The sequence below is a fragment of the Mustelus asterias genome, chromosome 23 (genome assembly GCF_964213995.1).
Source record: "Mustelus asterias chromosome 23, sMusAst1.hap1.1, whole genome shotgun sequence".
Classification (NCBI taxonomy): Eukaryota; Metazoa; Chordata; class Chondrichthyes; order Carcharhiniformes; family Triakidae; genus Mustelus; species Mustelus asterias.
This window is the reverse complement of record NC_135823.1, coordinates 34,785,376-34,811,719: the sequence shown is the minus strand read 5'-3', so window position 1 is coordinate 34,811,719 and position 26,344 is coordinate 34,785,376. Positions and strand designations below refer to the sequence as shown.

The following is a 26,344-nucleotide window of genomic DNA, read 5'->3' as shown; positions in this document are numbered from 1 at the left end:
TTCCCTCGTTCTCACCTACCCCATCCCTCCTTCCTCTGAGAGTGAACTCAGCTCTTTGTCTTGTTCCTCCAGCAATGACTGGGTTTCTGACAAGCATCACAAGCTACGTTTTCAGTGGCTATCCCTTGTCACTAGCCACCTCTTAAATCTACTTGCAAGTCCAAAGAAATCAGAGAGCTGGGGGTTATTATTGGCTTTGTAGAGATGAGGATTGTTCCCTTTTTCGCAAGGAAGCAAGTTGGTATTTCCTTTCGTGTGGTTTATTCAATCTGTTTGAACTTCAGGTTGAAGATTATCAAACAATATTGGGTAGGAGAGAAGATTACAGTCTATTGATTCATTTAAGAAAATAAAACTTCACAAAAACTCAGTAAATTGTCTCTGGCATCTTCTGGCACTCAGACTTAATTTATCTCTGCATATTTCAGAGGTAGTACTGTGAAAAAGTTTAAAATCGCTGGACCTTTACAAAGCAGTTAAATGACTAATTAGTATTTGCAAGTTCATCTGTTTTTCAATTCTCTCCAGAAATTTGCTGCAAGGTGACTGGGGGAAGCCCCTGGAAGTTCTTCCTTCTGTTAAAATGAGAGGTTTCAGATTCTGATTCACACAGCATGTGCACTGAGAAACAGCAAAGGACTGTCAGCTGGGGCCAAGATAACGTGAGTACCTTACTGAATAACGTGCTTAAAAGTTTGTTACTCAATTTATCAAATATTAACAGTAATCAGTTATTAAAGAAACCATTTGAACTGTTGGATTTCCTGTCTACAAAATATCCTTATGTTTAAAAAAATTACACTGTACTTGAATTTTTGTTCAGTTTTAATAGCTGTCCCAACTGCAATGAGGGGTTTTACTGATCATATGGATGATCAGTAAATACAATGGAATACGTTCTGATCCATTGTAAATGTTAAGCAAGGTGCCTGTTGGTAGGTCACAGATCTGAAATGTTAAGTCTGTTTCTCCCTCCACGGATGCTGCTAGATTCAATATTTATGGATAACACAAGTATCCTCCTTTATCGAAAGATCAAGTTAAGCTGTAGTTGGGTCCATTATATTTCATTCTCTCTTCAGTTTGCTAACAACCCCTTAAAGCAGCAGTAGTCTACCCCATTTGTCTTTAAAAAATGTTTTCTTGAGTTGTGTATGACAGTAGCAAACTGCATTTATTACTCAGCACTGGATTTTCTGTGTGGCTGTGGGCTTTTTAGTTGGAACTGCTAGTTAGTTGGAACTGCTAGTTAGTTGGAACTGCTAGTTAGTTGCAGATAATGGTCTCACAATGTATTAGCCAATCATATGTTCACCAAAACCTTTTGTTGCTACTCATGTCGATCATAACTATATAGAGCATTTTGCTTCCTTTTCTCACTTTTAACATTGGAAAGCCTTGATCCAGGGCATAAATTTCCCTACAAATTGGTATTTAGGATGTTCCTGTTAATGTAAATCCAACTAGCTTGAATTACTTGCTTCATTAATTCATAATGGACCTTTGGCATTGATGTCCAGTCCAGGGTGTAGAAATTATCCTGATCAGACAACTTGGTCACTAATGGTCATTTGCCTGGCAGGGAAAAGCACACATTCTCTAATTTAACCAGAGGCCACTACCCATACTCAACAGGTATACTAAAATCTTGCAGTAACCTTTAATCAAATAAAATTAGAACATAAATATTCAGTAGATTTCTCAAAATAACACTTAGTTCTTTGAATTAAACTATCTGTAAACATCTGATTTTTATACTACTCTAATGTATCTTTCCAATTCTTAAGAGTTTATTTTATTTGACCTTAAATGTATTTAGCTCTTTATGATACTCAATTTTACCAGAGTCTTCTAGAATTTGTCTGGATTGTAGGATTCCATCTTTTATTCAAAACTTCATTTAAGTCTCAAAAAGGCAGTTGATATAATCAACAATTCAAATGATATCATAAAGCAATACATTATTTTAGTGAGAAATTAGTATACAATGCCAAAGCAAATGGTGCAAAAGACCGGATAAATCAGGAAGTAGTGATTAGGTTGTATAAAACTGTAATGATTAGGTTATGCAAAGCTCGTGTTTCAAAAGTTTATAGGAGGAAGTGCAAGATTAAGATGGGTAAGAAATGCCACACTTTGAAACTCCAGAAAAGAACAAATCTGAGTAATAAATTGCTTACTGATCCTAAATCTCAATAAATTTAGAGAGAACATTCAGAATGTTGTACTTGGACCTTCAAAGGCAACAAGTGAGGTAAGTTAAGAGTGCTAGTAATATTCGTTTAATTATCAAAATTGCCTTGCATTTTCCATTTTCTTTTAATAATACTAACAGTCTTGTCCAAGTCTGAATTTCAAGATTCATGCCCAATAAATTAATCAAAATCATTTTAAAAAACAGGTAAAGAATTGTCATGCGCGACAAAGAAAAGGTTGCAAGCATATGGATAGTTAAAAGATTCTGATGCTTTATTAGTTGAAGAGATACTTGGAATGATTTGAGTTGCCCTTTGATAATAGAAAGTACTGAATCGATGGAGCAAACTAATTTACAATTAAGTTACACAAGTTCTTTTTTGCCAGATTTCACACTGTAACAGCAGATCTTTTGAAATGACTATGTAGTCTACTTTACTCTAATTTTCTGTTAACTTACATGTCCATCAAGATGTATGATAAGATTGGAGTAAATACTTCAAAATCAAGTATTCATGTTAGCAATAGCACTGTTGGATATAAATAATGTCCCCTTTAATTTTTTTGCTGATGGTGCACATATTTAATTGCACAGGCCACCAAATCCTACAAAGGAATTTCAAGGTTGTAGTTTAGCAGATGTAAAATAAAACTCCTTCTCCACCACCTCACTGGGTCAGGTACAGCACTGAGTTAGAAAAATATCAAACAATCCCAGGGCAGATCCAACAAGGATTAGACACTCTGATCAATTTGTTCATTCTACTGGGCTCTGTGCATCTTAAGTGATTCTAAAGGCAATCAATGCAAAGAGACCTCTGGGTAGGGTTGACATCTCTGGTTGGACATATTCCTTGAGGTTTTGATACACGATTGGTCACTCTAACCTCAGCCCCCATCAACACTCCTGCCATGGTTGCCCAACCTTGTGGAGTTCCATCTTCCTACTCTAGGAAAGTGAACAAACTCTATTGTCCAATTTGACGATTCTTGACTGCCAGAAAAACAGCCTTATTTTCCCATCTTGGAACACCTTTTTTATTCATTACAAAAATATCAAAAGAAAATTAGAAAACAAACAACCCTATAATTTTTCTCATAAGGATGTTTTTCATACTTGCAGTAAGTGTCCAAGAAATTGGTCTTCAGTTCCTGGAGAATCCAGGTCAATCTTGGAGGATTGGCAACTCTGCATTTAAAACTTTGTGAATACTGGATTTCAGGATCTAAAAGCAGCCCTGACATCCATGCAGACAGGGTAAATAGCAGGAAATATCGTGGAACTTTATTTCTATTATTCCAATTTGTTTCATTCACCCCTATCTGGATATGGATGGATAAAATTCACCTCACTTGGTTCAGCTGCTGAAAAAGTGGGTAGAAAGCAGGGGTATGGCAGGGTGTATCCCAAATACTTCAATGGCTGCACCTGCCCCCAAACTGGCAAAAATCTGGGAAGGGAGGATTGGAAAATCTACAACAAATTAGTGGAAGATGCACATCTTGAGGATGACAAAGATGTTTTGAGATAAAGGATAAAACGAGACGAGATTTACAGTGGCTGATCAGCTGAATGCAGTTTGGAATTTAATATGGAGATATGTGATTATGTAATGGTTCCATTTGCATGGAAGCAGTATGTTGCTTGGCAAGTTAAACCACTCCATATTTGAATCCAATCCAAATGCAAATAGACCAAAATGAATTGAAAAATCACAGCATTGTCGACATCAGTTACACAAAATCTGCAACAATCCAATCACATAAAATATTAACATAGGCTCCATAGTCAGCCACTTCCCATCAAGCGGGTGCAAATCACTCAGTTTTATCCTACTTGGGATTTCACCCAAACCCCAAAAACCAAGGCTTGAGTTATGTATGAGATGCCAACAAGAGCAACACCTCTGTTTAACTTCCTGCAAGCCCATGTTAGTGACTGAGCCTGCAAAATGTATCCACACATGTTAAACACCAGGCCAATGGTGAAACCATTTCACATTGATGCTAACCTTGTCTTCTTAGATACTCCTCAAATTTCTGTCCATACCTTGTCTAGCAGGGTCAAACTGTATTATATTAGTTCACCTAATATTGGTTCAACAATATGTTATGAGGTTGCTTGTTGCATCTGGTATTCACTCTGTCATTAAATATTGGAATTAAACTATAGGAATTAAAGTACAAAACGATGTCATTTATTTACCCTTTGTTCATATGGAACAGTAGTACAGTGGTTAGCACTGCTGCTTCACAGCTCCAGGGACCTGGGTTCGATTCCCGGCTTGGGTCACTGTCTGTGTGGAGTTTGCACATTCTCCTCGTGTCTGCGTGGGTTTTCTCCGGGTGCTCTGGTTTCCTCCCACAGTTCAAAGATGTGCGGGTTAGGTTGATTGGCCATGCTGAAATTGCCCCTTAGTCTTCTGAGATGCGTAGGTTAGAGGGATTAGCGGGTAAATATGTAGGGATATGGGGGTAGGGCCTGGGTGGGATTGTGGTAGGTGCAGACTCGATGGGCCAAATGGCCTCTTTCTGCACTGTAGCGTTTCTATGGTTCCATATGCTCGCTGTTCACCCGGAGTTTTCTATTGAAACCCCATTTCCCTGCTTTGCCATGCATTCTTTAACATACTCAATGTTTAATAAAATGCTTCTTAAACTAAGCATTTGTCTTTTAATTCACAACGTGCTATTACACATTTCCTGTGCCTGCCACACATCTTCCCACTCTGCTAACCCACTTTGTCATATTGCAATCTCTGCATTTTTTTTCATTATTTGTAATGCCTACAAACATCAATACATTTCAGTATCATTCAAAGGATTTATATAAAATTTTAAAAAAACAAGAGATGCTGCAGGGATCTAGGCAAGGAGCCACATTATCATCATCCTGCCAATTGATAAACAGCTATTTAGAGTTACCATTTTTGGCCCCACATCCATTTTCCAATAATAAATATGTACCTTTTTATACCACATGCCATAATTTTTGTAACCAAGTCTCTTTAGTGACACCTTATCAGAAACCTTCTGAAAATCCATTGTATTTCCTTTATCTATATACTACAATCTCTTAAAAATAAATCAGTTCATTGAATGCCATCAAGAAATAGATGAATTTGCTATCCATCTCATTCCTGTTCATGGCTGCTGAATTTTCCCACAGAACAAACTTAGAATTAATTTGCTGTGCAGCTATTTAGGATGTTCTGAGGACATGAAAGGTTCTCTGTCAACATAACATTTTCTTTTTAATAAGGATATCTACTTTTATTAACAGAAACCATTCCTTTCAGTTATTTTAAAGATCCCACTGCACCTTTGGTTGGAAGAAAATGAGCAGCTGTCCTGATGAAAAATTCTGGGACAGCCTCCTGCGACAATGCGCCAAATGCATGAATTGTGGGCATAACAGGCATAGTGCGTGCAAGTCCTACTGTGGTTTGTATCATCTCACTACCTTCTTTTGAAGTCTGTAAGCAGCACATTTGTTGGAAGTTATAGACCATTAAAAACATTCCATGCCTCAGTATCACAGAAAGTCAATGTCAGCAAGCTACAGAACAAATCTTTGACCATGTTTATTCCCATACTGATCCAGTTATAATATGGTAGAATCATTCAGAATGGTTAGTTTTGCTGATGGAAAGAACAAAGTTACCAAAAAAAAGGACAGTAAAAAATAAAACAAGTTAATTCAGCCTATCCAATTCAGTCTGCATGCATCAATCCAACCCAAATCATGCAAGCTCCTGGGAGAAGCAAAAGTGAGAGAAAAAAGCTTCAGACCAACTTAGGAAAAACCTCTGGGATGTCCTTCTCTAACCCCAACCAAACATGCTCCAGGAGACTGAAGAAACCTATTACAGCTAGTCCCACCTACCTACTATAACTCATTACGTCTTCCATTCTATGTAACTTGCTGAACTATGTTTTACTGACATGGAGTGAATCTATAACGGTCACACATCTAGTAATCTATCCCAGAGGTCATTGATTCTCTGAAATGAAATACTAGCCTTCACCGGAATCAGCTTTTTTTTGTATTTTATACTAATGTACACCTAGTTTTCTCTTCCCTATCTAATTCAAATAACCTCTTCCCTATCTAATTCAAATAAACAGTATAGTTTCCCTCCTTCATTTTAAAAATCTCAGTGATATTACCTTAACGTCTACGCTGCTCGAGTGAAGAAGGCCCAATTCTCCAAGCCTAATTTGATAACTATAAAAGTTATTGAGTTTTATCTGCACATAATCTAGTGGGACAGGTCACCTATCCATTGTTATATCCATCTGATTTTTATTCTGTTGAAACGAACAGAAAGAGGATAACGATTCACTCCATCCACTGTTCAAGCAGCAAAGAGGAAATTCTATCCCTCAGTCTTCCCTTTTTTCATTTATTGCATGTTTATAGCATTGAGTTCTGTATATGGAAATTATAGGGGCGATTCTCCCATCCCGACACGCTAATTTTTTATTCGAGAATCTCGTGTGCGCCGATTCACAGGATTCGCACATGCGTTCCTGATGCGCGCGCATCTCCCAGCACCGGATATCTGGCGCAGTTGGGACCACACTGGAAACCGGCGGGAAGACTGGGTACGTCATTTTAATCTTATTTAATGCTATTTAAATGTCATTATCAGACCCAGGACTGAAGTCTCCGGGCCAGGTAGCATCTCCTGCCCCGCCAGTGCAATTTCACTCTGGCGGGGTTTAGGGTAGCTCCCCACTTTTGGGAAACTAGCAGGAGACCCTGCCAGAGTGAAGGAAAGGCAATCAGAGCCCCCCAGGGGGTCGGGCAGGAGGGTGGTGCCCCCTGGGCATGGGCACCCTGGCACTGCCCCAGGGGGCACCTTGGCACTGCCCACTCTGCATGGAGCAGTGCCAAGGGGGTGGGGCCTAGGGAACAGGGCAATCAGTGGGGGTGAGGTGTCCCACTGCCATTGGGATCTTTCAGGGCTGGAGGGAGGCCAGCAATTGGGGCAGGCCTGCAATCAGGCCATGGGGGTGTTGGGAGGGGCAGCACTGCGAGGGTCCTGGGCTGGCCAGCAAACTGCAGGCTGACAGTTTGGGCCACTACGCATGCACAGAGTCCTGGAACTGCCAGACCCTGGCGTGAATAGGGCTCGCCCCCTGAGCTTTTAATTATATTCATGATTGTGACCTCTGCATTGCACAGTGTGGGAGATTCTAGTGTGAACTCGCACTGAAAAAACAATTGTGATTTACACCAGTTTTCCAGCTATATCAGCATTTACAACTTTTTTGGGAGAATCGCCCCCTACATGTTGAACTGACTGGTTTGCCATTCACAGGAAAATAATTTGATCACATCATTGTAATTGTCTCTTTATCGCAGAGATTTGGAGTTGCAACGAGGCTGCAGGATTTTATTGGGACAAACTGCTACGCAGATGCATCAAATGCTCAGATGTGTGTGGACAACCTCCTCAACAGTGTTTAGAAATTTGCTATGGTAAGAAATTTACAATAGAATCTTATTTTCTGTGAAAGCACCATAACTGCATCAGTGTGATCAATGACAGTACTTGCTTTTACAGTACTTGCTCCTTTCTGTACGGGACTACACAAATAAACTAAGAGCAATAGTCCAGTGTATGAATACAATATTCATTCCTAGCAGTTTTGCGATGGCAGTTTGCACTCAAGTGACATGTTTGAAACTTGGATTAAGATTTCTTTTTATTATTTTTTTTTCCCTATAGCCACACTCAGTAGTGAGAGAGCAGACATGCTTCTCTGGAAATCAATCTTTCTATATTCTGAGAATCCTGGGCTATGTGTACCTGCTTTTCTGATTTTCCTGAACTGCTTGCAGGTTATTGCCTCCCAGATTTCTCCCTGTTTCTCCCCCATTCCAATCAGGAATATAGAGCTGCTACTTCTCACCTCTCCTTTATGGGACATTTAATATTGGGAGCTCACAATGTGAAACCTTCAATCCAAACCTACTTGTGTTCATCACCAGTGTGATTTATTCTCATATTAATGTACCCATAAGGAATTGTCTAGCTACCCACCCTACAGCAATCTACATGAGATAGAGAAACCTATTGGAAGTAAATTGTTAGAGCTGCATCATATATTGAGATGCACTGCTTTTAAGACTAGGGTTTAGTAGACCTGACAATGCAAAGAAATAAAAGAGGAACAGTGGACTCAGCCACAGAAGACAACATTTCAGGAATGATTTTGCCCAATTTGTAGATCTGCTGTTGTTCGCAGACTAAATTCCACAAAATTTCCATGACACAAGAGGAACTGATTGAGAGGACCCCCCTCACCTTGGCTGATATGTGGAATCAGAACTACCAAACCCAATGTCAATGAGGGATCGAGGGGATTAACTGTGTTGGATATGTTAGCCGTGATTTTATGATGCTGAGAAATTTGAGTGCCCACTATTCTGCAGACACCCATATTCATAGCATAGAGTGCACACATTTTACAATATGCAAACATTCAGGCCCTCATTTGGCCAGATTCCACATACATGTAAAGTGTGCACATGGATTTATACCATCAAGCAAATTGACTGGCAATTGTAACATTGGGCCAGCTAGCTTATTTAAAGGCAGCTCTTAGTCAATTTTCCAACTTTGAAAGTGGATTGAAATTTCTGAACCATGGTAGATGAGATGTCTCTGCTTTAGTTAAGTCCAGTAAAGGATGATGACTGTTTTCTGGCAGTAACCCATCCTCTTGCAAAGGTACCAATGCCAGCTACATGGATGAAGGTGGCAGAGTATGTTAATGCTATGCCTTAGGACCAGCAGAATCTGATGAAAAAGTGAGGAGATAGTTTGTACGCATCCACAGAAGTACCAAGGTAAGTCAACTCCCCTTTGCACACCTGTTTGCCTTTTTCTCCCTGCAAAGAGTGCCGTACAAGATTTGAACACTTCTATCCCCCATACCCACTTAAATGTTCATGATGAGGGCAAAGTTTGTCCTCTCCTAGCACTCATTCGTAGTATAAGAGGTGAAGGCCATATTTAGAGGCCTATCCTAATACCATCCACTGGAGATCTGCAAACTTTCTTGCAATGCACCCTGCCAGACCCTTGGCAAAGTCATGTCTGCAGAAGAGATATGTTAAGGGCATAAAAGTGCAGCTTGGGGTGCAGGATGTATTCCTTTAATATCCTTCACTGTGTTCTGCTTGCAGGCCAAGGCTGTGCATAACCAGTGGGAGCATCAGACAGGTGAAGGACTTGCAACCAGCAAGACATTCCCACAAGGAGATGCCTTACTCTGTTGCCAAGGGAAGGCATCTGGGATACAGAGTTTAGAGATCTGGTGCCAAGATCCAGCAAGTATCATCCTTTCCTTAATATCTTTTCCCCATTTCCCTGCCTTTTGCAAAGCAGATCTACAATACACAATGTTCTTAACCTGTGTTAGAGGATTATGTTAGGGATGTTTTGCAACCAACTGGATGTCAATTTCATTTGCTGTAGATTCTTCCCAACATGAATAAAAAGACAGTGGCATCATAGTTTTTCATACTGCACTGCAAGCAGTTCGTCAGGACCCAGCACCCGACACCAGATTAGAATAGCCTGCCAGTTCACACGGTGACTGCAGAGCATAGGCAAAACTCAGTGCCCTAATGGGTCCATTAGTTTATAAACATTCTACACCCACTCCACCGGCAGTCTCCACCACTGCCCCCCAACAACCACATAGCAAGTGACAGCCCAGGGCAAACAGTATTTGTGCCTTGCTTCGATGGTAAACTGAAGATTAGCCGATGATGGTGGTGTTCCTTGCATTTGACTGAAAAGGTACTAAAGCCTTCACAGCAACAGATACATCAGTCCTAGTGAGAGCTTGGCTGCATGGCAAAACCAATGGCAATGCTCAGTGACAGCATCTGCAGTGAAGCAGAGGTACTGAACACAGGCCTCGTTGGACACCGTGGGTAGGATTTTCCGGCCACAATCACCCCAAGACCGGAAAATCTAGCTCGAGATGAACAGACTTTCCATAGTTGGCCCCCCCGCCTGCTACAATTCCCGTGGCGGGTGGAACGGGAAAATTCCACTCTGTGTTTGGAGTACCATGCTCTGTTGACCTGGATTCTGAGGTAACAGTGGTCTCCATATATTGCCCAAGATGGCTTTGTACTTTTAGATGAAATTGTCTTTCTCATCTAGATTACACAAGAATAGATTGTGACAGACCCATCCTCCCAATTTCCCATATAGCACTAAGGTAACTATAGGTATTAGCCCTTTAAAGCCAAAGAACAGCAAAGCTCAAGTTAGAACAGTGCAAAAGATCAACATGGTAAAATCCCGAGAGAATGAAAACAAACCCCTGCAAACTTAGTGATCCCTTTTCAACCTCACAAAGGCTTGCTCGAGGTGTCAGTTGCTAGGCAATTGCTGTGCCCTGGGGAACTGCTTGATCCAACTTGCAATGCAGTATGAAAAACTATGATGGCACTGTCTCTTGGTCACTCATATTGGGAAGAATCTACAGGAGATGAAATGGACATCCACTTGGTTACAAAGCAAATGCTTATAACCAAAACCAATGATATGATAATCTAGCCAAAGCTATACATACAAGGTCTTGCTGGCTGCAACCATATTGTGTCTGGTACTTATAGATGAGGCTAATATTGCAGGTAAAGCTTTATCCAATCTGGCAGAATTTCACCAGTTATCTTCTTGCCCTCAAAAATAAACGCTTACATGACTTGTGCATGTTAAGTGTAATTTAAAACCCAAATTACACCTCAAAAGAATTAAGCAGGATCCTCAAGCACCCAATTTTACAGCTGCCCTGGCAGAAGGTGTGGCTGCATCATTAATGCAAGTTAAGCATTTGGGATTGTTCAATATCATCTGTAATCTGATCCCATTTCATTTGTTGGAATTGATAATACTTTTCCCCTTCTTAGAGCTCACGAACTCAAATCAGGATCCTACAGCTGCTCTCAGACACTGTTTACCCCATGATGATCATTTCAACATCCTCATCCTTGTGATCCTGGCAGTGAGTCTCTGCGTCATTACATGTGTATTTCTGATGCTGCTGGCTTGTTGCGTCAAGAGGAGGGCTGTTTCCACATATGCCACTGCGGAGTCCATCCACAAGCATAATACATCTTCAAAAGGTCAGTAATCATTAATGAGACTTTATTTCACAAATTATTTGATCTGCAGCAGAACTTAGGGATGGCAAAATTTTAACCAATAAACCCAATCACAGTAGGGGAAAGTCTCCAGTGGGTTCAAACCCAACAGATAGTGGAATGGGTTTTAAACTCAGCCATGGCATTAACATCCCTGTATTTCTCAACCAGAGTGGATGGGCATGATTACACTGTACCTGACCATTAAATATTTAAAGGGACACTGGTATGAGTCACAATTGATCCATTCCACAATTACCAGGGCAGAAACAGTAACATTATCAATGGAGTCACAACATGAGGAGGCTGCCCTTCTGATTCTCAGAGGTATCACTGGAGATAATGGCATGGGTTGTAAGCATATGGAGAAAAATGTTATTCCTAGTAGGCAGAAGAGGACAGCCTCCAAGAACAAGCAAGCATGGTTGGAAGTCATTGTGCTGGTGGGCAGGAGTGTGGTCCTATGATCAAATACCAACTCTCTCATTCTGATCTTTCCAGCATGCTTCAGACCAACACACATTGCAGCACTACCCATTTCTCTCTCTCGACATCTCTCATTCCCAATTGAGTAGCCAACAACGAAGCTCATTATCTTTTTGACATCAGTTTTCATCTTCAACAAATGTTGTCCTTCCATCCTCTCAACACATTCCATCTCACAGTCAATTGTCCATAAGAGGAGGTTGCAAACAACAGAGAATGATGGGTGGCCCTCCAGTTGTCATCCTGACCACCCTAACCACTGTGGAGGAATAGGTCATAGAGTCATAGGTTTAGAACATGGAAACAGGCCCTTCGGCCCAATTTGTCCATGCCGACTTTTTTTTTTAAACCCCTAAGCTGATCCCGATTGCCCGCATTTTTCCCATATCCCTCTATACCCATCTTACATGTAACTGTCCAAATGCTTTTTAAAAGACAAAATTGTACCCGCCTCTACTACTACCTCTGGCAGCTTATTCCAGACACTCACCACCCTGTGAGAAAAAATTGCCCCTCTGGACACTTTTGTATCTCTCCCCTCTCATCTTAAAACCTATGCCCTCTAGTTTTCACTCCCCTACCTTTGGGAAAAGATATTGACTATCTAGCTGATCTATGGCCCTCATTATTTTATAGATCTCTATAAGATCACCCCTCAACCTTCTACGCTCCAGAGAAAAATGTCCCAGTCTATCCAGCCTCTACTTATAACTCAATCCATCAAGTCCCAGTAGCATCTTAGTAAATCGTTTCTGCACTCTTTCTCGTTTAATAATATCCTTTCTATAATAGGGTGACCAGAACTGTACACAGTATTCTAATTGTGGCCTTACCAATGTCTTGTACAACTTCAACAAGATGTCCCAACTCAATGTTCTGACCAATGAAACCAAGCATGCTGAATGCCTTCTTCACCACTCTGTCCACCTGTGACTCCATTTTCAAGGAGCTATGAACATGTATCCCTAGATCTCTTTGTTCTGCAACTCTCCCCAACGCCCTACCATTAACTGAGTAAGTCCTGCCCTGGTTCAAATTAAACTCCATCTGCCATTTGTCAGCCCACTGGCCCAATTGATCAAGATCCCGTTGTAATCGGAGATAACTTTCTTCACTATCCACTATGCCACCAATCTTGGTATCATTTGCAAATTTACTAACCATGCCTCCTATATTCTCATCCAAATCATTAATATAAATGACAAATAACAGTGGACCCAGCACTGATCCCTGAGGCACATTGCTGGTCCCAAGCCTCCAGTTTGAAAAACAACCCTCTACAACCACCCTCTGGCTTCTGTCAAGAAGCCAATTTTGTACCCATTTAGATACCTCACCCTGGATCCCATGAGATTTAACCTTATGCAACAACCTACCATGCGGTGCCTTGCTAAAGTCCATGTAGACATCAACTGCATTGCCCTCATCTACCTTCTTGGTTATCCCTTCAAAAAACTCGATCAAATTTGTGAGACATGATTTTCCACTCAAAGTCAAGCTGACTGTCCCTAAATCAGTCCTTGCATCTCTAAATGCCTGTAGATCCTGTCTCTCAAAATATCTTCCAACAACTTACTTAGGTGATGAAGGTCAGCAGGGTGGCAGAATGCATGGCCATTGGAGAAAGAGCTCTTCTAGCTGCTCTTCTCGTGAGAAAATTAGGATCTAGAAACTGGGTAGGTCTGGAGCCTGTTGCATCATTCAGTGAGATTATAGCTGATCTGCAACTTTACTCCATATCTACCTTTAACCCATATCCTTTAATATTGTTGGATAACAACTACCTTTTAATCATAGATCAATTGTACATTTTATTATCAATTGCCATTTACAAGAGAGTTCCAAATGTTGGGATACGTAGGTTAGAGGGATTAGCAGGGTAAATATGTGGAGATAGGGCCTAAGTGGGATTGTTGTTGGTGCAGACTCGATGGGCCGAATGGCCTCCTTCGGCACGGTAGGGTTTCTATTATTTCTACCACCTTGTGCATGTATGGTGTTCCCTAATCAGACTCCTGAAAGGTCCGATTCTAATCTTTATTTGGGGAGCCCTAGACTTCCCAACCAGCAGAAATAGGAAGGGCAGATCTCAAACTTTGATCAATTTGCTCCTTTACCTTCAAAATTACAGGGGTGTAATCGATCCTCAATGTAACCTATTCAGTCCAGATATCATTCTGGTAAGCTTACATTGCATTCTTTCCAAGGTAAAAATATCTTTCCTAAGGAGTGCTGCCCAAAACTGCTCAGTACTCCAGGTCTGGTTTAACTAAGGCTTTTTATACCTGAAGTATGACTTCTACCTTGGAATTCCAAACCCCCAGATATGGAAGGTTAATATTCCATTTTATTTTCTAGACCTATTCATTACATTTTTAATGATCTATGGACTTGGACTTCCTATGCTCTATGGACCTCCCAGGATGACCTCACATTTGCCTACATTGAAATCTATTTGCTAGTTTTGCCCATTCACTTAACCTAGAAATGTCTGTTTTGTACTTCCATGATGCCTAATTTTGTGCCATAACACAAGCATCTGAGTTTCCCTTGATTTTGCTTGTCAATATTTTTTCATTCCCTCTCTTGCCTTCCCCAATTTCCTTTTTAATTTCACCCTGCATCAATCTATTCAGGTAGGTTTTCTGCTGTATTGAGGTTTTGGAAACTGACACTTAATTTTTATTTCAGTTATTAGGTTATATTGTTGGGAAATCCCTTATTACTGCCTTTTTGTGTCTGCAATTTTCAGCAGTTTGCTTACAAATTTGCTCATTTATTTTCCTTGAACTGGAGTATACTCCCAGCAATGCAACTGGCACCTTTATTCCTCAGTCCAACTCAATTACCTCATTTGACGCTCCTAACATATTATTCCCCCCATCCCCCTCCTTCTGTATCAATCTCTATCCCATCAAATGACGATGTAACCACAAATATTGAGCTGCCATTCCTGTCCTTTAAACCACTCTTCAGTAATAGCTCTACCATATTTCAGATTTTCTATCTTATTCACTAGACTCCTTGCATTGAAACAAACCATTAATCACTGAACGACTCCTTTGATAATTATTTTCAGTCTTCACTTCCTTGACCTTCCGTACTCACTTCCTAATTTTTGCCATCTGTTTACAACTTTGTTTCTCTTCCTTCTGAATCTATGCTGAGATCCTTATCCCCCTACCAAGCTAATTTAATCTACATCCAAACAAATGATCAAACCTTCCCAAAATATATACTGGCCCTGTTGTGATACAACTTGTTTGGGTCCTGATATGGAGATGCCGGCGCTGGACTGGGATAAACACATAAGAAGTCTCACAACACCAGGTTAAAGTCCAACAGGTTTATTTGGTAGCAAAATCCACTCGCTTTCGGAGCGCTGCCCCTTCGTCAGGTGAGTGGGAGTTCTGTTCACCAACAGGGCATATAAAGACACAAACTCAATTTACAAAATAATGATTGTAATGCGAGTCTTTACAGGTAATCAAGTCATAAAGGTACAGACAATGTGAGTGGAGAGAGGGCCAAGCACAGGTTAAAGAGATGTGTATTGTCTCCAGGCAGGACAGTTAGCGAGATTTTGCAAGCCCAGGCAAGTCGTTATGGGGGTTACAGATAGTGTGACATGAATTGGGGAGACCATGCAGATGCTACGACAACGGATGAATGAACACCGCTCAACAATCACCAGGCAAGCGTGTTCTCTTCCTGTTGGGGAACACTCCAGCGGTCACGGGCATTCAGCCTCTGATCTTCGGGTAAGCGTTCTCCAAGGCGGCCTTCATGACACATGACAGCGCAGAGTCGCTGAGCAGAGACTGATAGCCAAGTTCCACACACGAGCACGGCCTCAACCGGGATCTTAGGTTCATATCACACTATCTGTAACCCCCATAACGACTTGCCTGGGTTTGCAAAATCTCACTAACTGTCCTGGCTGGAGACAATACACATCTCTTTAACCTGTGCTTAACCCTCTCTCCACTCACATTGTCTGTACCTTTAAGACTTGATTACCTGTAAAGACTCGCATTCCAACCATTATTTTGTAAATTGAGTTTGTGTCTTTCTATGCCCTGTTGGTGAACAGAACTCCCACTCACCTGACGAAGGGGCAGCGCTCCGAAAGCTAGTGGATTTTGCTACCAAATAAACCTGTTGGACTTTAACCTGGTGTTGTGAGACTTCTTACTGGGTCCTGATATCCCAGGAATCTAAGGTCCTCCAACGAGCACCATTTATCTCTCCATACATCTATTCAATTGCACTATCCTTTCTATTTCTGTACTTGCTAGCACATGATTCTGGGAGTCATCTGGAGGATATTATTGATGAGGTCCTATTTTTTGATTAGTTGCCTAGCTCCCTGAAATCTGACCCCATCCCTGCTATTTGTACCCAATGTGGACCATGGTCTCTGGCTGTTCTTCAACCACTCTCAACATATTTGACCCTGGGAACCAGGAAGGCAAAGTACCATCTCAGGAGTCAGATCCGAGGACACAAAAACACCTGTCTATTCTCGCAGCTATTGAATGTCCTATCACTGTTGGTTAAGCTTCCATGATGCCATGGTCTAGACTCTCACTGTATTATCCAGAGACACCATTGACCAGTATTCAATAGCGTTCTGGTTGGGGTGAGATGCACTCAGGGGACCACTGCACTATTTACACACTCAAGCTGGGGTGTGTAACCACCTCTTCAATTGTGCTATCCACTGTTACAAGAGTGATGGAGTCAGAGCTGATCAATAATTTCAGAAAATAATTAGATAGGCACTTGAGGGAAATAAAAACTTGCTGGGCTAGAGGGATAGGGCAGGGTAATAGGAATGACTTTGTTCTACAAAAGACCCAATTTTGTAAATTGAGTTTGTGTCTTTATATGCCCTGTTGGTGAACAGAACTCCCACTCACCTGACGAAGGGGCAGCGCTCCGAAAGCGAGTGGATTTTGCTACCAAATAAACCTGTTGGACTTTAACCTGGTGTTGTGAGACTTCTTATGTGTTTATCCCAGTCCAGCGCCGGCATCTCCATATCAGGACCCAAACAAGTTGTATCACAACAGGGCCAGGATATATTTTGGGAAGGTTTGATCATTTGTTTGGATGTAGATTAAATTAGCTTGGTAGGGGGATAAGGATCTCAGCATAGATTCAGAAGGAAGAGAAACAAAGTTGTAAACAGATGGCAAAAATTAGGAAGTGAGTACGGAAGGTCAAGGAAGTGAAGACTGAAAATAATTATCAAAGGAGTCGTTCAGTGATTAATGCAAGGAGTCTAGTGAATAAGATAGAAAATCTGAAATATGGTAGAGCTATTACTGAAGAGTGGTTTAAAGGACAGGAATGGCAGCTCAATATTTGTGGTTACATCGTCATTTGATGGGATAGAGATTGATACAGAAGGAGGGGGATGGGGGGAATAATATGTTAGGAGCGTCAAATGAGGTAATTGAGTTGGACTGAGGAATAAAGGTGCCAGTTGCATTGCTGGGAGTAAATTCTCCCTCACTGTACTCGAACAGGCGCTGGAGCATGGTGACTGCGGGTTTTTCCACAGTAACATCACTGCAGTGTAAGCCTACTTGTAACACTAATAAACAAACTTTAAACCGGAGCACATAGAGAAAACCCACGCGGACACAGAAGTAATGTGCAAACTCCACAGTCACCCGAAGTTGGAATTGAACCCAGGTCCCTCGCACTGTGAGGCAGCAATGCTAACCAGTGTGCTACTCTTTACTTAAAAAACTCATCAACCACTCAATCAGCACTTTCCCTGTGCTGATTTCAATTTGCATCCATCCCCCCCCCCCCCCCCGCCAAAACCTTCACTCTGATGATCACACTTCCCTCCAGGCTCTTACTGCTCCATCCTCAACTCCTTCATACCAGCTCTCCTCATCTCCAGGCTTTTCTGATGAGCAGTAATTTCCTCCAATTAAACATTAGTAAGATCAAAGCCAGTGTCTTTCATTACCATTACAAACTGCCTTCCCGAACTACTGACTGTATCCTTATCACTGGCAATCATCTGAGGTTGAGTATGATTGTTCACAACATTGGGGTCACATTTGAACTAGAGATGAGCTTCAGACCACATATTCACACCATCATTAAGACTGTCCATTTTTTGTGTTACATTGACTGACTCCACCTCGTACGAGCTCATCTGCTCCTGAAATCCTCTTTCATGTATTATTCACGTCTTTAATCTTGACAATGCTCTGCACTCCTAGCTGACCTCCTATGTTCTCTCCTTTAAACAAAGCCCCATGTACTCATCACCCATGTTCACCTACACTAGCTCCCAGTCAACAAAATCTTGATTTTAAAATTCTCACCCTTGGTTTCAAGTATATGATGTGGCAAGTAACATTTGCACCACAAGTGCCAGACGATGATGATCTCCTGCAAGAGAGTCTAATCATAGAAATCATAGAAACCCTACAGTGCAGAAGGAGGCCATTCGGCCCATCGAGTCTGCACCGACCACAATCCCACCCAGGCCCTACCCCCACATATTTACCCACTAATCCCTCTAACCTACGCATCCCAGGACTCTAAGGGGCAATTTTTAACCTGGCCAATCAACCTAACCCGCACATCTTTGGACTGTGGGAGGAAACCGGAGCACCCGGAGTAAACCCACGCAGACACGAGGAGAATGTGCAAACTCCACACAGACAGTGACCCGAGACGGGAATCGAACCCGGGACCCTGGAGCTGTGAAGCAGCAGTGCTAACCACTGTGCTACCGTGCCGCCCACATATCTCAACATTCAGTGGCATTATCAGCCAAATCACCTATCATTAACATGCAGAAATTCAACTGAAACAGCCACGTAATTGCTAGTAGAGCACAACAGAGGTGTTACTCTACAGCATTAGGGGGAAGACGGTGGCACTGACACTGGACTAGTAATCCAAAGGAAACAGGTTCAAATCTCACCATGGCAACTAATGGAATTTATATTCAATTAATAAAATTTGGAATTGAAAACTGGTCCTTGTAATAGTTGTAAAAACCCATCTGGTTCACTAATGCCCTTTAGGGAAGGAAATTTGCCATCTTAGATGGTGACATGACTCCAGACCCACAACAATGTGGTTGACTCTTAACTGTCCTCTGAAAATGGCCTAGTAAGCTACTCAGTTCAAAGGTAATTGAGGATAGGCACCAAATACTGGCCTTGCCAGCAATGCCCACATTCCATGAAAAACCACCTCCTGGATTTCTAAAAGTTCTCCATCACCTAAAAGGCACAAGCAAGGATTATGATGGAACATTCTTCAGTTGCCTGGATGGGTGCACCTGGAATATCAAGAAGCGCAACATAATTCTGGACAAAATTTAATCCACTTGCCACCGTCACCTTAAATATCCCCTTACTCCACCACTGACATGTCTGCGACACCAACCTTCAAATCCACGACCACCAGCACTTATGAGCACAAGGACAGCAGGCTCATGGTAACAGTCATCATCCAAGTTTCCTTCCAGTTAACACACATAGCAAATTTGGACACACAATTGCGCCATCATTGTTAGGTGAAATCCTGGAATTTTTCAAAAGCCTTGTGGGACCATCTTCACTTTATGGGCTGCAATGGTTCCAGATGTGGTGCACCATTGGCCAAATCAGGGTAGCGAGGAGCTGAGGAATAAGCGCTAGCTTTACTAGTGATGACCACATCCTAAGAATTACTTTATTTAAAATGTTGTTTACATGCAAGGCCCTGGCATCTGTTAAAAGATCACATCTTATTTGTTAAAACAAAACACTTTAATGACCAGTAGCAAGGCAAAGGTTCAAAAGTTATAACAATGGAAGAGAAAGAAGCAAGAATGTTTGAGTTTTGCTGATATGCAGTACATTTAACTGGGCAAGTCTTGGTAAGGTGCATGCCTGAATACAGGAATGGAGGAGTGCTCATTTGAAGAAACTGGATAGGATCTTGGTACTAATTCCAATGAAGGCTAGATACGATAAGGTCAAATTGGAAGACCATCTGAGAATGGAGGCAAGTAGGGTTGGAGCAAATGGGTGATTACTAGATAATAATATTGATTCGTTGCATTAAAACCGGCATGTTTTTAATGTGTTATGGTATCAACTTCTAAAGGTTATGTCAGATAAGGAGGAACACAAGGCAAGGAAGTAGTGAGGCAAATTGTTATGACAGGGCAGCAGCATCCCATTGCCCAAATCCACCAGTCAAGCAGGAGACTCACCTGGCCAGGTGTCCAACCACAGCTCCAAGTGCAGGTTGCAAAAGATTCACTGCAGAGTAAGACTCCATTGGGTAAACTCAAATTGTTGGGTTGGATAGTTCAATTCAACCAGGCTGGTTGTTGCAAAATCAAGCAAAGTACAGCTAGCATATCACTTGTAGTCAGGAGTGAAAGAGATAGGGGTGTCAACACTCAGTGTTCGAGATTTTGAGAGCAGCAGTTTAAATGATGATTGCAACCAACATGGTTAAAAGCTTGAGTGGAAATTTAAAGTCAGCAAAATCTCTGGGGCTGAAACAGAAAGTAGGTGCGATTTGGAGAAATCATCAAATGACAGGCAACTATAATGAATCAGAACCGTTGGAAGTTAAACCTAATAACTTTAATCTGTTAATACTTAACAAGTGCTATACCCCAGATGTAAATGGAAAGCGTGAAATGACCTTCCTGCCGCCCAGTAAATCCACAAGACAATCTTGCAGATGTTCCATGCTATTTTTGCAATAATATTGTTTTTTTTCCTCACAGATGGACTGCTGCAACTGAGTATTGAAGGAGATGATCAGAATCAAAGTATATCCTCTGATCCATCATCTGAGCCATCTGAAACTTGTAGCTACTGCTTCTCAGATCAGAGGATCCCCGATAAAGAACGAAAGGTGTTATCAAACACAGTAACACCTCATCAGTGCATTCAAATACCACCTGCAGCCAGCACAAGAGCTCTTCCTTCTGCCGTAATTTACAAAGAGAAGCCATTTCAGATCATCTGTTCTCCCTCACAACCCAGCATAAAAGAAACTGAGAGCTTCCAAGAGAAGCAGCACTTGAAGTATTGAAGACTTTGAGCTGAAGCCACTTCAACTCTGTTGAAAGTTGACTGGACCTCCACCCAGTATCTATAGTGTAAAACTGGTAATGAAAATCCCACTCTAATGTTAAAGCACAGGATTTAGGTCTCCCTTCTAATGTCTCATATTGATAAAATATGGCTCTTTTAGCTGTCTGAGGATTGGGGGCACGGGAGTTCCAGTAACCATTTTCACAAACTCCTGTAGAGAAACAAGATGGGTAGTCACATAACAACACAAGTGTTTCCATTGCAAAGCCTTCAGAAAAAGTTGAGGAGTCTCAGAATGATGGTTTGCCCAACACAAGCAAATGAACTGGATCACATAGCAGGAAAATCCCTAGGTTGTTCACCGAGCTGCAGGTGCAATCATGTCTTTGTGCCGACTGAACAAACACGGTAATGAAGACATCAGCAAAGTTCCTACTCCTAATTACCATCTAGTGATATATAGAAAATGTACTGCCCCATGTGGTTGAATAGCTTACCATTCATGCCAGAAATGTGTTAAAAATAGCTGCAAATAATTCCAAATAACTCCAACTGCAACTTTAAACATTCACTCCCTGCACCATAGGTGTACAGTGGCAGGAGTATGTACCATCTACGAGATGCACTGCAGCAATGACAGCACCTTCCAAACCCACAACCTCTACTACCTTGAAGAACAAGAGCAGCAGATGCATGGGAACATCATCTGCAAGTTCCCCTCCAAGCCACACTTGGATCTATATTGCCATTTCCTCACTGTCGCTGGGTCAAAATCCTGAACTCCCTTCCCAATAGCACAGTGGGTACACCTACAACACAAATTGCAATGGTCCAAGAAGGTGGCTCAAGGTAATTGGAGATGAAAAATAAATGCTGGCCTAGCCCGTGATGCCCACAAATAAATTAAAAACCTTTTTGAAATAGCTTCCCAGCAAGGATCTTGCAACTTCAAGAGTTGAAAAGAAAATAGAACTCAGTTATAATGTACCCCGTGACTTCCTACATATGACAAGCAGATCTAGTCATGCTACTCCCATGGAGTAACCCCTGAGTGCGTTACTATGCCTATTAGATAAATATTGCACCTTCAGAATTTCATACAAGCAAATAAAACATCTCACTTTGAAGATTAAAGTTCAGGGTTTTAACTGCCAATCTAACTCAATTGATAATGGAAATATTAAAGGACGAGGGAAGTGGGGAATGGTAGGTTCTACCTCCAATACGAGAAATAGGAAATAGACAAACCAGAAGGTTTTTAAGTCAGTTAGTCTTACCCTGGTTGTGGGAAACTTCAATGTCAACAATAGAGTGAAATTAGTGAAGACTTGGAAAGGTGCAAATGATTACTTCCCATGTTTTAAATCGATGAATAGGACTGATTGTAATGATATTAGTTTCTAAAGTAAACATGGGTGCAAGTTCAGACTTTTAATGGGTGTTTTGAAGTACCTGTGAAAATGACCACAAATGCTGTAAATGGGAATAGGGAGACAGAATGACCAGGAATTTTAAAGCAGAGTCCAGGGTGGGAGTTAAGGGGGGAGAAGGGAAGGGAACAATGGCCATTTTTCTATTAATAAATTTGAAATAAAAATTGGCAAAGACTGAAACTTTCCCGTTATTTTGTGCACACATGGATGATTTAGAATGTTGATTTAGATATATTCCCACAGGAAATTGAGATGCAAAATCTGAAGGTCAATGGAATAATAAAAATTAAAAAGATGCACAACATAAATCCAGAGCTACTCATACAGATGGAAATAAAAGTGCAATACAGAACATATAGGGAGAAAGGTAATACTTGTAAATATAAGCATGATGTGAGACTGTTGGTGAATATTGCAGAATGTTTGCCAGGATTTTGAGTGCAACCACAATTAAGGGACGATTAGATCAGTTTTCTCAGTATTTCACACGGAGCCACCAAGTGGAGAAAATAAGTTTCAGTAATCTTTTCAGGACAAAACATAAATTCAGCACAGGGAAATCTAATGTGATGCAATACAAGAACTAACAGAGTCTCCATAACATGAAGACAACATTAGGAGGTCTCCCATAGTCAAATGATTTATTTTGACATTTTGCTTTTCCAGAACATGAAAAAAAATCAAATGAGATTACAAATGAAATTGGTACTGCAGGCAATACCACAAATGGAGAACTAGAATAACACAGTGGGGGCTGAATTCAAATATACATTACCCTGTCCGGAGGATATTAATGGGAGTCCTTACAATTCATATTGAGGACAGTGCATCAACAAATGACCCTTAACATGGGATACGCTTGAACCACCTGGCATTCCGGGAAATGTAGTTTCATTTAAGCAGCTTTTGTATACCAAACACTAAGACCCACAAATAAAAAAGGACAACAACTCCCAAAATGCACTGTGATTATCCAAGCTCATGAACAGAGCATATCTCCTATAAACTGAGGCTTGTTTTTGTTTTGTAAGCCTCTTGAGGGCAAGGTGTGTGAAAGCAGTCCATATTACAGTTGGATGTTTTCACTTTCCTCTTGTTATTAAATCCATTCTGCTACGGTGAACTACGCATCAGTTGAAGTTGAGCAAAAGCCAGTCAGTGCAGGACTGACAGACATTCTGAAGGCCAAGTGACATGCTTGAGATTTTTGCATAATTGCAGGACAGAAGACTAATGAATAGGAACGCTCCTTTTTGGAAAGATCACTGGCAATGCTACCCTTGGAGGTTCTCTAACTTTACTACCAAAATGGATGATGTTGTAGCTAATGGTTAGCAGCTGTCTTTTAGTAATAGCAGGATTATCAGAATTATGATGAACATTGTAATCCTGTCTTTGCTTTTAGGTCTAATAAATCTGGTGACAGTCATTAGCTATGACATCATCATTTCAGGCAATGAGTGCATGAAATCTGTAACCTTTATTAATCTTTGTTGTATAAATCATTGATTGTACAACTTCACAGTAACATTTAAAAAGTACAGATGGGAATGTATGTAGGGAACATATCTTACCACAATAGTGGGGAACTTGTCACTTGACCTTAAATGCACAGAGAAAACGATTCTCAAAATGTAGCTTACACTGCCGTGTGGACATTCCACATGCCATACCCAAATACTTAAGTTTCTGCCACACTGCACTATACACAGGGGATGGCATATGAAATGCCCACATGGTACTTACACCGCATTCACCTACATGTAAACAGCACAAGTTCTACACTTCACTGCAGTTACAAGAAAACCCAATACTTAGTAGAAGGCCCATTCCAGAAGAAGGAACACAAATGAAACACAGTTTTCAAAGGCTTTTTCTGTCCACTGACATTCAGAGCTTCAATCCAGAGCAATGCAAGGTACTGTGAAATCTTTTTTCACGGCACAAAAGAAAAAGACCGAGACAATGCCCAATTACAGCAATGGCATCACTGGTGGGGCAAGGAGTGCGACATTAAAATAGGATAATTTTAAAATATTTCTATCGTCTGAATGCAGCTCAATTTGGGGATATCCAATTATCCGGTACACAAGTTTACAGGTCAGGCATTGGAGATCCAAATACCATCTGCCATATCTCTGATCTGGGAATAACCTTCAAAAGATCTTGGAGATGGCCTAATTTCCATATCATTTAAAATTTTCTACAACACCCTAAAGGTGATACAAAGGCTGCATGAACACAAGTACCTAAGGGATCAAACTGGATACAAGATTGTGCTGTGCATTCCAAGCTAAATTCAGTTTAAGTATATTGGATTTTAAAAATAAAATACCAACGATTTGTGCAAAAATAACCTGGAACACCCCATGACCATTGTTCAGACTCAGGGATATTAAAATAAAATGCAATAGATAAAGCGGAAAATTCAACATTTCAACAGGGACAGTGGGTTTGACAAAGTTGGAAACATGTATGCAAGAACCAAATTAAATCAGTGCAAAAATTTAAAAATCCAATATGCTAATCTTAAAAAGATGATCATAGCTACATATAAAAAAACTGAAGAGAAATTACAGTTAACTGTCCTCCCCACCCCATCAAGAAAAGCAAAGTAATGAAGAAAAAAGGTACAGACAGTGCAGCAGTCTTGATTTTACCCTCCTCTCAAGAAGCTGTTGTATTGTTTGAATGCTGCTTTTCTATTTGTAAGTTCCCAGGGGACTTGCAACTATTTATTCTTAAAAAACAGTTCCCTTATCTAACGTGACTGGATAGAACAGCTAGAGATTGGAATTTGAGTTCCACAGAGCCTTGCATTTCTCTACACTGCAATTTCCCAATGGCTAACTATAGAGAACCGCATTACAATGCACTGAGCTACAGTTACGACAATATGGATGCTGTGTATCTCCTGAAAATTTGAGTGACTGGTCAATCGTCCAGGTGTGATGTGTTATGAAGACGGTAGCTCCAAAATAACTGTGATAATTACAAGCAGCTTTCTTGCTCAGAGTAGGGAAAGGCAGTATCAACTCATGTAGGCAGTGAATAAAGCATCTCAGTGAGGGATAAGCCTTATGTTTTTAAATCAACAGGATATTCGGATGTTTGGTACAATAAAGATGACAACACCATAAGGTATATTAACAGGCCAGATTTGAGGATTGCTCACGAAGAATTAAGATGGCATCCAGGAAGCTTGATCATACTGAACAGTTAATTACAACTCTGCTCTTGTTTTATGATTTTTTTTGTAAAACCTCAAATCATTTACTAATTTGTGTCTTCAACTGAGATTATGTGGCATTCTGAAATGAGCAGCATCAGCTAACTGGAAAACTATCCAGCACGAACTGCTCCCAAACATTGTCTTGCTTAACAAAACTGCACAGAATATTCAATTACTTACAAATCATAATTCCAAAAGCAACTGATATAGAATAGAAAATTGCAAAAGTGAACAGAACAGGCTGTGTTTCATTGGCATTCCCTCATTTTAAGCCCCTCTGGTCTGATCACATTGTTTCATTCAATGAAGGCCACTAGGACTGCCACATGGATCCTGCTTTCTGACAAAACAGCAAAAGCTCCCAAACATTGATCTACTGATATACCCCAGACTGCATAATTTAAAAATAAACCAAGGGGAAGAATCAAGAGCAGTCATTGTGGCCGCTATTCAAACTGCAAATGTGAGAGTGCGGGCGTGCGTGCACGTGTTTTTCTTTAAGACATGAACACAGATTTCTCCACCACTCAGTGATGTAAGGCCATCTCGAAACACGAGAGTTTGTACAATAAACAAATACCAAGTTCAGTACAGTTTCATTACGGCACAGCTGCTCTGAATCTTGCTCTGACCGGGAAAAAAATTAGAACACAGCTAGAACGCAAACAAACCTGGGCCCGATATAGAGATCTGTTGGGTTGCATCAATTGCAGTCCTCCGGCAATGCGTACAT

At 40.9% G+C, this 26,344-nt stretch overlaps 1 protein-coding gene across 1 annotated transcript; it reads left to right on the top strand.

The window, feature by feature from the left end:
* The first annotated feature begins 234 nt into the window (after positions 1-234).
* On the top strand, positions 235-22,776 carry tnfrsf13b (TNF receptor superfamily member 13B). Its single transcript, XM_078240274.1, has 6 exons — positions 235-309; positions 529-662; positions 5,496-5,640; positions 7,568-7,684; positions 11,141-11,356; positions 20,634-22,776. The coding sequence occupies exons 3-6, from the start codon at positions 5,535-5,537 to the stop codon at positions 20,942-20,944; spliced, it is 750 nt and encodes a 249-aa protein (XP_078096400.1). The 5' UTR covers positions 235-309; positions 529-662; positions 5,496-5,534; the 3' UTR covers positions 20,945-22,776.
* The last annotated feature ends 3,568 nt before the right edge of the window (positions 22,777-26,344 follow it).

What these genes read in the sequence shown, in the direction of transcription:
- tnfrsf13b (XM_078240274.1), top strand. Translation starts at nt 5,535, where the DNA reads ATGAGCAGCTGTCCTGATGAAAAATTCTGGGACAGCCTCCTGCGACAA. An exon ending in TGCGTGCAAGTCCTACTGTG is followed by an intron (nt 5,641 to 7,567) that starts GTTTGTATCATC and finishes TCTTTATCGCAG; the next exon opens with AGATTTGGAGTTGCAACGAG. An exon ending in GCATAATACATCTTCAAAAG is followed by an intron (nt 11,357 to 20,633) that starts GTCAGTAATCAT and finishes TTTTCCTCACAG; the next exon opens with ATGGACTGCTGCAACTGAGT.